The 14,140-nt window shown below is 44.0% G+C and overlaps 2 protein-coding genes and 1 long non-coding RNA gene across 4 annotated transcripts; 1 reads left to right on the top strand and 2 right to left on the bottom strand.

Moving 5' to 3' along the window:
- Positions 1–69: 69 nt before the first annotated feature.
- LOC127302705 (synaptotagmin-2) lies at positions 70–6,160 on the bottom strand. Of its 2 annotated transcripts, none has more exons than XM_051333244.2 (13): positions 5,966–6,160; positions 4,535–4,685; positions 3,651–3,749; positions 3,515–3,565; positions 3,300–3,423; positions 2,756–2,874; positions 2,575–2,676; positions 2,419–2,493; positions 1,950–2,026; positions 1,620–1,866; positions 1,178–1,531; positions 945–1,076; positions 70–443 (listed from the first exon to the last, which is right to left on the bottom strand). In XM_051333244.2, exons 2-13 carry the CDS (start codon positions 4,643–4,645, stop codon positions 315–317), a joined length of 1,620 nt encoding a protein of 539 aa, XP_051189204.1. In that variant the 5' UTR covers positions 4,646–4,685; positions 5,966–6,160; the 3' UTR covers positions 70–314. The 2 variants fall into 2 exon arrangements, with proteins under 2 accessions (XP_051189204.1, XP_051189202.1); XM_051333242.2 differs by having other exon boundaries at positions 4,535–4,665; positions 5,966–6,159.
- On the top strand, positions 357–730 carry LOC127302707 (uncharacterized). Its single transcript, XR_007853084.2, has 2 exons — positions 357–470; positions 561–730. It is a non-coding gene; the product is annotated as an uncharacterized lncRNA (long non-coding RNA).
- A 5,993-nt stretch (positions 6,161–12,153) lies between the features above and the next one.
- On the bottom strand, positions 12,154–13,725 carry LOC127302708 (phenolic glucoside malonyltransferase 2-like). Its single transcript, XM_051333247.2, has one exon. It carries the CDS (start codon positions 13,710–13,712, stop codon positions 12,285–12,287), a length of 1,428 nt encoding a protein of 475 aa, XP_051189207.1. The 5' UTR covers positions 13,713–13,725; the 3' UTR covers positions 12,154–12,284.
- Positions 13,726–14,140: the final 415 nt, after the last annotated feature.

The raw sequence follows: 14,140 nt of genomic DNA on the forward strand, positions 1-14,140 counted from the left end.
TGAATTTACCATCTATTGAACATGACACACATATGCCCAAACAGATGGGTGCAAGTAAAGAACAGTAGCTTTTAGTCTGTCGAAAACTCCATTCACATCTGCATTCTTGGTGTGTCTACAACAAGTCTGTAGTTCTGAGGAAACATTTGAATGATAACAGAAAATCTCAACAAGGTAAAACAGATGTCTAGAAAGTAGAAAAAAATATCTACATGAACTCAACTACAGGTATTGACGGACTGCTTTATGGCATAAAGCTTGCTGTACTTTGCGACGGTCCAAGCATTTCAGCACTCTCCTCACAGTTTCAGTTTCTATGAAGTTCTCCACTGCAACTCGATTTGAATCTGCCCATTTTTCGAGTCAATGAGATGGTACTTTTCGTTGATCCGCTTGTTGCTAATCACGTCAGCCAGGCTTATATCAATGTAACCCAGGGTTTCCTGTAGAAACATAACACAAGCATCAAGGTAAGAAAACTCAAGACCTACTACCTTTCTAAAAAGGCTTATATCAATGTAACCCAGGGTTTCCTGTAGAAATATAACACAAGCATCAAGGTAAGAAAACTCAAGACCTACTACCTTTGTTCCAAAATATAAGCCTTTTTAGAAAGCTAGTTTAACTTTCTAGAAAGTCAGTTTTTCGGAAGGGATGTCATATGTATACATAAAAGAGATAGAAAGTCAATTTTTCATACCCATATAGAAATAGAAAACTGAAGGACTAATATCATATTAACAACAAAGAGCAGATATTCAGAAAGCACGTAACTAGTGAACTTAACTGTGAGTCTGTGACTATCAGCAATGATACGTCTGTTATGAACTAAATTTGAGGTTCTCCGGTATTATTTTTCCTAATCTTGTTGCCAAGCAACTATAAACGTTTGTTGCAGGTTACTTCATCAATTAAGAGCCGGAATTGCATGTATATAATCATACCTTGCCATGTAATATCCCTTTCTTTCCAGCTTTGCTTAGGACTTCAACATGCATTTTATCATTTGCAGGTGGTTCCTCACAAACAAACTCAAATTCATCCTCCCAGCGTGGATCCCTGTTCTTCTTGATCACCTGGTAGAGAAGAAGAAATTTGGTGACATGCGGCATGAAATAATACCACAGCCTTTGCATATAGCAATGTAAGTGAATAAAAAAACTACAGCCATAATTACCTTTGTTTTCTTCTCTTCTCCCTTAAAGATTATCTTTGCGTATGGATTTGTGTGATGCTTCCCTTCAAGATCTTGAGCTTCATGAACGACAACATAAAGCAGCCCACCACCAGCAGGAGTATCATCTGGAGCTTTCTGTACTTCATCAGTACCATCCATGCTTTCCTTCTCCATGTCTTCTTCCTTGAAAGGCTTATAAGTCGCCTCCAGAATTATCTGACCTCGAGATTTCTCATTTTGGATATCATTTGGATCCATGGTCTTCAGTAAGTTAAGAGTCAGAACTTTAGTCTCCTCTGGGGGAAGTTCTTTCAACAGAATCACATTCATGCCCATCCTCTCATGTTTCCCAACCTGTATATATCAAAGAGATAACTGAATATTATTTGGTAACTTACAACAAGAAAAACTACAGCATATTTCATGAACAAGGAAGTCATGCCTGTTCCCAGTCGAAGACATTAATTTCCAGCGACTGGTTTTCTGGATCTGTCACAACAAATTTGAAATCTTCATTCCACTCTGGATTGAGATTGCTGCGCTTCACTGTTGTTTTCTTGGATGGAAGCTTGTCATCTGACATCTTAAGTTTCGCGTAGGGGTCTGATTTACCCAACAGATCCTTCTTTTTCAGATTCTGAGCTCTTACAACCTTCACAAGTAGAATTCCAACAGGCCTCTTTGATGCTCTGTGAATATGCAGGAGCCATTAGCAACAGGTATTTTAGATATACTAAACAAAACAAAACGAACTAAGTGACCAAAACTATACTTTGAGGGATCCATTATAGGCACTTCTAGCGTCTTTGGCCACAAATACATGCTCGCAACTTGCTTCTTGATGGTGTCCTGCAAATGCACAAAGCATAATTGTTAAATAGCAAAATAATTTTATTGAGGGATGAAGCTAGATTCCAAATTTTCAGTTAGCGAGGTGCTGCACACCACTGCAGCGAGTGAGCTAGACGCCCAAAATAACAAGAATAATATAGGTGACATCAAGTTATAAGTTATAACAAGGCAAAAATCTAGCTTTGGATACACAACAATTTCGTTTTGAATAGGCGTATAAACACATGTAGACCAGTATACAGCAAGACCAAGCTACAGCAGCACATCAAGTTTGATATAAATGTTGAAGAGCTGAGATAATTCATTCATGAGAGCAAGTTGCAAATATAATGAATTAACATTTAAATTAAGCGTGAGAAATGAAGAATCAGAATAGGATTCAGGAATACCTGTACAAACTTGTAAAGAACAGGAATAGCCATTAAATCTGCTCCAAAAACTTTGAGCCCAAAATCAACATGTGGCTGCAAAAGAGATTATAACCAGTAAAAAACTAAAACAAATGATCAAGAGAGTAGAAAAACACAAGCGGTCGGTTATCAGACCTTCTCCATGAGAGAGACAAGGATATTAGCAAAACAAGGAAATGTAGGCACCAACGGCTTCAGAGTAATACGAGGCGAAGCAAAGACTTGCAGATCCACAATCTGAAAGAGCACGGAGAAAAATGAAATCAAACCACAATAATGACTTACTATTTCAGCTCAAGACAGAGGGAATTAATACCTGAACAGTTGCTTTCAACCCATAAGCCTTTGCAACAACAGTGATATTGGGATTTGCAGCCCACTTGAGACATGGTTCCATTATCAACTCTTTCTCTTCCGTGACATAGACTTTCATTCCTGGAGGAAAGCATCAAGTGCAAAATTGCCACATCAGTATAGCATAACACCAGGATATGAAGAGAGTTCAAAAGACATCATTATCACAACTAGCATTTAAATATCACCATTTCTACAAAGAAGGCCGAAAGGTAATGATTCCAATCAAGAGTAAATGCAATGTCATATGCCAGACACAACATATAGTTGATTAACGGGAGTGGTACCAACATCTACAAGTAAAATACATTGCTTCTTATTCATATGCTAGCTGAAAGGTTTAAAACAATGTAGAACAAAAGCAGCATTCTGCAGGTGTGTACAGAAAAATAAGAACACAGATACTACAAAGTACTAATTCTGTTTCTTTTTTTTGGCTTTCAACAGAAACAGAACCTACTGCGAGTACAAAAGCAGGGCTAATGTGCCTACGACATAGTACTAACCTTGAAAGGTGGGTGGTAAGCTACCCAGGGTAAGTGTTTCGAACTCAACAGAATCTATCTTATACTTCGCAGTGTTCTCTGCAATGATTGGCTTTGCAATATCCTGCACCATTCTGCACACAGCCTGCAGGATAATTAAACCATATAGCACATAAATCTTAGTTTCAATGAGAAATAAACATCCCAAACTCAGAGTTATCTACAGCATCAAGTACCTTGTCAACATAAGGCCACATCAGTTCCAAAAACCTGTTCAGCCAATCAATCTAGCAACAAATATGAGTGAAATCAGAATACAAATAAAAATATAAAATAATCTGAATTGCTAGCTTAAGATATGGGTGAGCATACTCGATCATAGTCAGGATTCTTGACCCACATAGGAATTTCAGGAAGGATTCCATCCAAAGAATTTGAGTCGTATTCCACCAGCGGACGAACTTTGACATCCTGAAAGGCAATCAGGAGTAAAAATTACCAATATGTGACACTGAGTGTGATCATAAACATCATATATATTCCAGTTATAACAGGACACAAAACATATGAAATAAGGTGGAAATGGAAAATAAGCAGACCAAATACTTAATTTAAATTATAAAGATTTATCCTTGCAAATTTCCATGTAATAAGCAAAAAAAAGGTGTAACATAGTAATATAAGCCGTCCGATATCCAATGGACTCAAGAAAGACTAATTAGATAGTCCAAGACCAAAGGTTTTCATTGTCTAGAGAGCAGATGACTTCAGTGAACAAAGCCCCCTGCGATCACATCATGGAACCAACCAAGTTGCTATTAAAGAGGTACATTTTACGTTTACAACAGTGACTGCTACATTATTGGTTAAGGGCATGCAGCTACTTTGCCTGACAACTCCAAGTTGTGCAATGGCATGGAACTTCCAAGGCAAATACCATGGTCCCAGCCCCCGAAGTGGTCTATTTCAGTATACAAAGTGGGCACAGTATAAGGAAACTGTAGCATTTTAAAACCCAAAATCGAACAATATATACTAAACTCGCAGGTCATATCAACGCTGTGCGGCAAAAAGGTACTGAATTAGGTTGTGATGTGCAAAAAAGTTAGCGTGGTCATGAGTAGCTCCATGCAACTGTATCTCTTAACAGCATAAGCTCAAATTATCTCAAGATAGCATCAGTCAAAATAATTAGACACACAACGATGATTACACAGAGTAAGAAAAAACTGGTACAATGGAAGAAAAATCTCCACCTTGACGTCAGTTGGCTGGAAGTAGATGAAGAAGTAGTACCCGATCACAATACCAGCTGTGAATCCAAAGCCAAATCCAGAGAAACCAAGTACCGTGCTGACTACGCCCATCTCTGATTACTTGTGAAGACCTGAGAAGTATGCCAGCTTTCTATCAGAAGCATGTTTCAAAATTACACGCAAGAAAAAAAGTAAAGGGACGTATTACTCTCAGCTGAAGCTGAATAAATCAACCGAAATAACACTTCCAAATTCGCCAACTAGCAGTAGCATTCGACTCTCTTCTTTTTGCAAATATCCTATTCGATGTTACGCAAATGGCATGAAAATATCCCCAACGTTTTTTTATTTTATCACAGGCAGATCTGTACCCACCCAGAAAGGAAACATAAAGCAGAATTCCACATAAGAAAATGGATGTCCCATCAGTGAAGATCCCATCACAGTGCGGAAGCAATGCCCCAGCCAACATATCGTGGAATGCTTTTTTAATAATTAGGGAAAACGACGGGCAGGTTAATGACCAAACCAAAGCTTGTCACAGCTAATCCAACTGGTTTTGAAAGGTAGTTGGGGGGCGAGGGCAATAGCTGTAGCTTTCTAGTTGATTGCACGGTTTTCAGAATAATATAGGGTGGCTCCACCAAGTTGCATGGTGGAGGAAAAGAACACCATGCTCGAAGGTGGCACTTTGGCAGATTGTTCTTGCTTGGCGGGTCAGGTTCGAGCTTTAATCTATGCTTACAAGGCAGGTTTCGTGTTTGGGATCTAATCGGGAATGGCTAGCTGGAGGCAACCAATAATTATTGGTATGGGGAAATTGCCATACAGAAAACAGACAAAATCGAATAGACGTAATTTTGGTCTTCCCCGAAATATTGATCTGCTTTTAAAAAGTTGGTGTGTACAATCGAATTGACCAACTAATCTGAAGTAGAGCTGCATGTAAGCCTGTTACAGGGTTTGTGTGCTGCTAAAAAAAAAAAAAAACGTGATGCTACGCACCGACACATTCTGATGGAGAAAACAAAACAGAGTAACTGCAGCTGTTGTTGGAAAACGCATCGGGGGTACCATGAGTCAGAAAACAAATCGCGCGAATGCCCCACAAAACCGGACGCCACCGGATCTAGCCACGCCGCCGGGGGAGCGGGGACCGGCTCCGGGGTCGCCCCTCGAAGCGGATCAGATCGTCCACCTTGGGCGGAGGAACCTGCACGAACCCACCCACGGGCCACGGCACGGAGCCGCGGCGGGCGGCAGCCGTGCCAGGAGAGAACAACGCCCGCGGCACGGATTCGAAATTGCCAATCCTAGTACCCTGCCTGCGGGGGGGCACGCCACCGACGAAACCCGCGCGCGGGACGGGGAAGCCGAAGGATCGGCGCGGGGGAACGGGGAGGGGAAAGGTATGGAGAGGCGAGGACGAACCAGAGAGGCCGGCGGCGGCTGCGGTCCCCGGCCGCGGATCAGGAGGCGAGGCGGGCGGCCATGGATGGCGGCGAGAGGATCTCCTCGGTTTCGACGGTGCGTGGAGGCGGATGGCGGAGGAATCGAATGGAGTGAGGGAAGCGTCTGGTGTGTGGTGCGTCTGGGTCTGGGGGCACGTTGCGGCACACGCGGCCGCGATCCCGGGCCAGCCGGCCCCTAATTAAGGCCGATTAATTATGCCAGCCATGCCGCTCGCTCCCCCTCATTTTGCTGCTCCCTGTGGACAGCTAGCCGTGTCGCGCTCGCTGGCTCGCTGGCGTGCGGGCCAGGGCACGCCGCGTGCGGGCCGTGTGGTGCACGACAAGCGTGCGACGCTGGTGTGTGGCCCGTGATCATGGCATGAGCTTTTTGTTTCTGAAAAAATATACTAGTGAACTTTATATAAACATCATGGTAACTTTGAAAATTAGGAAAAATTGCTACAAAGACACCGTTATACTTCGGTCTTTGCCGAAACCCACCATCAAAACCTGTCTTTGCCCAATACCAAAATAATTTTGCGTTACGGTTGTCATAGGTTTTACAGAAAGTTTGATTAATTTTGTTTACTCAGGATGACCACCCCGTCTGGTTTTAGACGGTTTTTCCCGTACTTAAACTTTTCGCCCGCTCGTTCGTAAATATCAATTGCTGCTTGAACGGTTTTTATCTAGGTAGTGTATGTATGAATTCCTGATGCAAAAATGGTGCTCTTTTACGGGTCCTGTCAAACATTACCCCTTGGGCACCCAGGCTATGTCACTGTGCATGGCCACCAGAAAACTTTGTTCCAACACGAGGGCACCGGTGAGAGCGCCGGTGAAGGGCCCGGAATCCTCCTGTGCGGCGCGGCACGTGCTTCCCTGCAGCCGGTCGCCAATGGTGAGGATACGACGGGGCCGGCCGATGAGTGTCCTTGGGGCGAGGTACGAGCGCTCGCCCGCGGTGAGAAGAGGAACGGTGGCAGCCGCACGAGATGAAAGACCGCGGTTCCAGAATTCTGCTAGGGCTCGTGCATACTGATCAATGCGGGCATTCACCCCCTTCATCGCTACGCATAGGGAAGAGAACTAGTTTGGTTTGGTTCGTTTTGATGGCGTGTTTCGGCAAAGACCGGGATATAACGGTGTCCTGTAGCAAATTTCCCATGAAAAATCTAGAGAAACTTTCTACGAGAGGTCATTTCGTGTTCAAGTTTGAGTTTAATGTAAGTTTTGTCGATTTCGCCCCAAAATCTTAGCGTCATCGCTCACATCGTGTATAGTGGTATTGTCTTTTGATTCGATTATATATGCAAATATATGTGGTAACAAAGATTAAATCATAAAATACGCGAGAAAGATGTGTGTGTGGCGTGGGGTGGGGTGGGTGGGGGTAACAAAGTCGAAGTTAGAGATAGTGTCGGAAATATTTCTCGACAATGTAGTCTTTCTCGGTGTCAACATAGAATGTACGGTCATAATTTTTGTAGCATCCCAAATTTTCCAAAAAAGAAGAAAATGAATTTTCTTTTCAAAAAACTTTATTTGAGTTCTATAATGTGCATAGTGCTCATGCCCAATTGTTGTGAGTTTTGCTTTGATGCTTGTGTGAAGTATTTTGAAATGTTCTAAACCCTAAACCCTACCATTCTCAAAACCAAAGAGGAACCAATGAAAAAAGAAAATAAAATAAAAGGTGAGGCATATGTGGGCTTATGGCCATTTCACCAATAATGGCCTATGCCCTATTGACCTTACCAAAATGGTTGTGAACCATTACTAAACTTAACCTAACACTCAATGAACTCAACACAAGGAATTGCCAAAGAAAAAGAAAAGAAAAAGAAAAATAACACCACATATGGGCCTATGGCCGCCACTTGTGCAAATCTTAACCTAGGCCATTTTAACTTGTGCCAATGGTTTGGAAACCTAGCTAAACTCAAAAGAATCCCTTTTGCATCAAAGAAACCCGAATCAAATCAAAGAAAAATGCAAAACCTTACAACATGTGATAATGGTCATTTTTGACATTCACATCAGGGTACCCACTTTGAGCCCCTGGATTAAGAGATTCTTCAACCAAACTCTCCCAACTCTTTGCACCTCATCCAAGACCTCATCAAGTTAATCACTTTTGATGTTGACCACTTTGACTGGTTCCTTTTCTATTGCTTAATATAAGGATGCCAAGTTGCAACATCAAATCAGATCCTAGATCATGCCACATTTGGTTTTTCTCAAATCAACTCCTCTTGATCAACCAAGACCATCAAAGTGTCCCAAATATGATTTGAATCACAACCCTAAAAGGATTTGGCAAAATTCAAAAATTATTTTCTTGCGGCCTTTAACATAAACACCTTGTGTGCAACTTTGTGATATGATCATACCCTCTAATATCCATTTGGTATTGGCCTAAATCAGTGCTCAAGTGTGATGATTATCATCCTTGTACCTCCTCTGAATCAAGCCATGCTCTGCAGCAATGATAAAAGTGGAGAAATGATCCAAAACATCACCATGCCGAGCCATCATGGCATCACCATGCCATCATCACCACCTGCCCTCTCCTCTCACCCTCACCTTGTCAACAAGGTTCACCTCACCTCACTGGACACGCCGGTACCCTCCCTGGCCGAAGACGAGCTCTGCACAGACCAGAACGCAACGCGTCCAGACGTGCCCAGACACGCCCAGACCATGCCAGAGCGCGCCAGGACACGCCCTGGACGCGCCAGTACGCCGCCTCGCCCCGTCGCCTCCGTCCTCCGTTTGACCTCCGCGTCTGCACAGCACCTCGCCACGCCGTTAAATGCGCACTTGCAGACCAAGTTAAATGAATATACTGTTTTCGTACAAAATTTTACCTATATTTATTCAAGTTGGTACAATTTATATTTAAACTAGCAAAAACAAGCACAACACAGTGTGTAAGTTGGCACGTCGTTATCGCTGCAGCAGTTTGATCCATATGTCGTTATTGCCCTGATCATGCTCAAGTTGCCAAATGGCCCCCTCGAAAGAATAAATAAAATTAGTTCGTAGCCAAATGGCAAAGGAAAGTGAGAGCACGCAAGTAGTTTTAGCCGGTCGAATCAGAGCTGCATGGCTTGGCAGTCAAGATAATGCTGAGGCGAGGCGCCAACGATTCATCCATCCGTTCCAGAGATCCGAGACGGCCTAGCACCTAGCGGTCAGAATCAAGACGACGGTCCGTACGTCATCGAGATACGGACAACGCCATGCGCGATCGTGTACCCTGGTGCAACAGACCGATCGAGAACGACGTGGATAGATGTGGACGCGTCGCCCTGGGATTTTCCTCCCAAAATTATTTATATACCAGTGGCATTGTCTTGGACCGGTGCTTCGTATCGTACGCATATATATAGTGTCGTCGGCTCCACCTCCATGCATCAGGTTCCTTAAGCCAACATGGCTCTCGCTGTCTCAGCCACATAGTCTCACATTGTACCGGTGTCGGCAGGGCAGCTTTGGACTTGGATAAGACGGAGTCGGACGAGCGTGCCGGTCGCTCTCTGATAAAGATGTTTGGACCCACGGAAATTTTGGGTGATAGGACAAATTGTTTTTGTTGAATAACGGGAATTTTCTGACCATGTATAATGCTGAAACTGATATTATTCGTTCGAAATTTGTCATTTTCATCTAAGCTACATACAAAAATGGCACACACATGTACATATGTGTATCATCTTAAGTGTAAAAAAATTTATTTAGAATTTCTGATACGTGGAATTACGGATTTTGGGCCTGGGCCAATATCAGGTTCAGAAGTACCTGAACCAGGCACCTTGTAAGGATGATGGGTGCTCGGCTGCTCCCTCTGGCTCGGATTTCCTATACACCGATCAGGTCGGCGCATCACACACAGACACCTCATGGTACGGCTGGCCCAGTTCGGGTGTTGGGCCACTTGGCCGTTTTCTTTGTTGAGCTTTTTTCTGTTCTGTTTTTTTCCATTTCTGTTTCTTTTTCTTTTTCTGTTTTTTCTTATAGGATTTAAAAATGTTAAAATTCAAACAAATGAAAAAATTATAATTTGAAATTTTTGTAATTTAAAAAATGTTTAAATTGAAAATTGTTCAAATCCGAAAATTGTTCAAATTTGAAAATTGTTCAAATCTGAGAATTGTTCAAATTGGAAAATTATTCATATCTAAAAACTGTTCAAATTTTTCAAATTATTCAAATAGAAAAAATGTTCAAATTTGAAATTTGATTTGTTCAATAAAAATATTCAGCTTTAAAAACTATTCAAATTACATTTTTTGAATTATTCAGATTTCTAAAATCCGTTCAAATTTTAAAATTTTTCAGATCTAAAAATTATTTAAGTTTTAAAACTGTTCATATTTCGAAGAATCTCGATATTTTTATTTTCTAAAAAATGTTAGATTATGAAAAAGAAAATATTAGTAACAAAAAAGAAACAGAAAAAAAAGAAAAAAAGAAAAAAAACGTACGTCAGGCTAATGGGCCGAGGCCCAGCCTACCCGACCTGGTCGCTGGGGTGTGCGGCGCCCCCGCAGGCGAAACCTATTCACCGCTTAATGCGGGACGTATCTGGGACGCCGCACAGGCGCCGTCTTTCTTGGGCCGGCCCATTTACTCCTCCGCCTCGTTTTCCTGCCAGCGTGGTTTTCGGTTTTTGTATTTTCGGGCGTTTTTTTTTGGTTTTCTGCTGGTTTCCGGTTTCTGCTATTTTTTCGTTTGCTTTCAGTTTTTTTTCGGATTCTGCTGCTTTTTTTTTATTTTTTCCAGTTTGTTGTTTGAACTTTTTAAAAAATCTGAACATTTTAAAATTTTGAACGTTTTCAAGTTTTCAACATTTTTAAATTTTGAATTTTGAACATTTTTAGTTTTGAACATTTTTAAATTTTAAACTTTTTCAGTTTTGAACATTTTTATGTTTGAACATTTTTATTTTTGAACATTTTTAAATTTTAAACTTTTTTTAGCTTTGAACATTTTAAATTTTTGAACTATTTTTAATTCACCCATTTTCCAAACTAGAACATATCTAAATTTAAATTAGAACAATTTTAAAATTTCAAAGTTTTCAAAAAATTGGGAAAAACGAAAATCAGCAAGGAAGCTAGGTACGACTGATAGTCTGAAACAGAAAACAACCAAAATCTCATTTCACGGACGAAATGTGGGCCTGGCCCATTTGAAAATTCCTAACGCGGCCCCGAAGGGTTTCTCCGCTTAAAGCGATGCATAGGCGTCCCCGCCCCCGCGCGAGCCGACCAGGTCAGCATATAGCAGTCCCCGCTCCGGCTAGCGGGCGATGTATAGGCGCTCCCAAGAATGCTCGTCCCAGTTCGTTGACGCGATGGTTTCATGGGCTTGGCCCATTTATTCTGGTTGGTTCTTGTTCGGATTCTTGCTGTTTGCTTTCATTTTCGTTGGATGCTAGCGAAGTTTGGATTCTTATGTTACTTTTTAAAGTCACATTTCCACTTTTTGCATGATTTTTTTTAACCTTTGTTTCTTTGTAATCTAAAATTGCATTTATATTTTCATTTTATATGTATAGTGGTTTTCTTTTCTTTATTTTTTCTTTAGTTTTCTAGTTTTCAATGTTTTTTTGCATTTAGCTTATTATGTAGTTCCTCCTATATTCTCACCGGATATAATATTTTTTTGTTCCTTTTATGTGTTTCACCTACACGATTTTATTACCTTGTACTATTGTTTTGTTCACCGGAGAGTAGAAGAGATATTTTCCCGGACGCACTTTTTTGTTTCCCGACTAGAAGAAATTTGTTCCTTTGACGCAATATTTCTATTCTCTGAGTACATGAGATTTGTTTTTCGGACGCAATAGTTTTGTTCTCCGGGCAGACGAGATTTATTCCTTGCACGAAACATTATAGTTCCTCGAATAGATTAGATTTGTTTCTTGAAAGTAAATTTTCTTGTTACCTGAGTAGGTGAGATTTTTTCCTCGAACGAGATATAACATACACGTAAAGCATGGCGTGGTCTGCAATTTTCTCTTCATAGAGATGTACGCGTAAAGCATGACGAGTACATCTAAGTGCAACACGTGACAGCAGATTGTCACGGTAATACAACAGGCGAGAAAAAAGGGAGGAGAAAGACATGTGTGGCGACATCACCTAGAGCTAGAGGTAGTAGAGAAGAAGACGCCACTTATTTCTTCTGAGACGAGGATGGAGAAAGATGTATGTGGCCCGCCGGCCCTTTGCTACTAGTTCCAGTAATTCGACGGCTATCGTTTTTCGTCGAAATCATGTACAGTATGGCTAGTCCTGTTCATGGACTGTGCCCACGTCGCGATTGGCATCCGCAAAGCACCGGCTGAAACGCTCCATTCCGGCTGCCGGCAAAGGGATCCCAAACTCCACGCCACCACGGCCGTCGCCCGCCTCCGCCACCGAAATACCGCCGGTCCTGGCCGCGGACACCATGTACACCTTTGCCGGCCGTCCGAACCCGAAGTTGACGTCGTACACGTGGAACCTCGGCGACCCGGCCACCGACAGCAGGCCGGCCTTCGCCGCCTCTCTCACCCGCCCCATGCACCTGTCCCACCTCTCGTGCGACCCATCACTCAAGGCTTGCTCCAGGGCGACGGTGATCGCAGTGAACGCTGCGAAGAGGCCTGCCGCGGTGCCGGTGCCGGCGGCGGCCCCAAGCTCATCCTGGCACGCGGCGGCGATGGCCGGGCTGAGGCAGTTGCCCATGTACTGGTCCGGGACGGGCGGGTTGAGCCGCTTGCGGTGGTCCACCGCGAAGAGGAAGTAGGTTGTTGCTCTTGCTTGGTCACCGGCGGCGTCCATGGGGTGTTTGGCTCGGCAGTAGCATGACCAGATGAAGCTGTAGGCGGCGAGCAGAGAGGAGCATCTGAGAGGCGTCGGAGCGTTACGCCTGGCCGCCTCGGCGGCGAGCGCGTCCTTGATACTCTGAATAAGCTCTTGAGACAGTGTGAAGGTGGCGAGAAGCTGGTCGTCGAGGTACGAGGACGTGGTGGTGCCGGCGAGCTCTATCTCGGCGCCGTCGCTCGGCAACGATATGCCTGCGCAGTAGATGTCGTAGAGGTTGTTTCGATCGGATATAAGCGAGCGGTCGATGACGGGCGGCGGCGGCATGTCATCAGTGGCGCCGGCGCAGGCCGCGGCCCAGGCGTGCAGGAACTGGGTGTAGCTAGCGCCGTCGCAGGCCGAGTGGTGCAGGGTGACGCCGAGAGCGAGGCCTCCGCGTCGCAGCACCGTGGCCTGCACGGCGAGCACCGCCCGGCCCTTGGGCAGGAGCGGCACGAGAGGCGCGAGCATGGAGACCGGGACGGGGTGGTCGGAGGAGGCGAGGAAGTCGTCGACGTCGTGGAGGTCATACTCGGCTGCGGTGAAAGCGACGCCGTCCCCGGGCTGGTAGAAGAGCTCGTAGCGGTTGCTGCGGGCTCCCGGCGTGCGGCGGACGTGGCCGGCGAGCGGGTAGAAGAAGGTGAGGGCCTTGGAGAGGGAGTGCTTGAGGTCGGAGATGAGCCTCTGGACGGCGACGTGGTGCTGCTGGGTCAGGCGGTAGAAGAAGACGCGCTGGACGAGCGGCTGCGGCCGTTCTCGGAGCCATTCGACGTCGAAGAAGGTGAACGGCAGCGATCGCGGTGGGAGTGACAGATCATTGGGGGTGACGACTGCGGTTTCTATGATCCGTAGCTTATCGGTAGCCGCCATTCTTGGCTGGATCTTTCGGTCGAGTCGATGTGCATCCATCTGGTACGGTAGTTGCATGATATATATACTGTCAGATCACGGTAGATATGGGTAGGTAATGGAGGTCCGCACGTGATGGTTCGCTGGGTTCTCTGCCTCCATTTCCACTCTAAGTCCAGCACGTCACTCACTCATAGTGTCACACCCAAAGTCCAGCTTCCTCGTGGGTTTTGAAGAAAACAGGTTATAGTACCGTGGTTGCATAATAAAGAGTGAACAATTATCAAGATAATAATGTAAAAGTCAGCAGACATTTTTTTACATGTTTTATTATTGCCATGTTATGCAAACTTTGGGAGTGGTACTCAAGTATTACCAACAAATAGCCCGAACGGGTACGGAGGAAAATGAGAGAAGAGGGCGATTTACCATGTGGCTAGGGTTCCCAT

Source organism: Lolium perenne, chromosome 5, assembly GCF_019359855.2.
Source record: "Lolium perenne isolate Kyuss_39 chromosome 5, Kyuss_2.0, whole genome shotgun sequence".
NCBI lineage: Eukaryota > Viridiplantae > Streptophyta > Magnoliopsida > Poales > Poaceae > Lolium > Lolium perenne.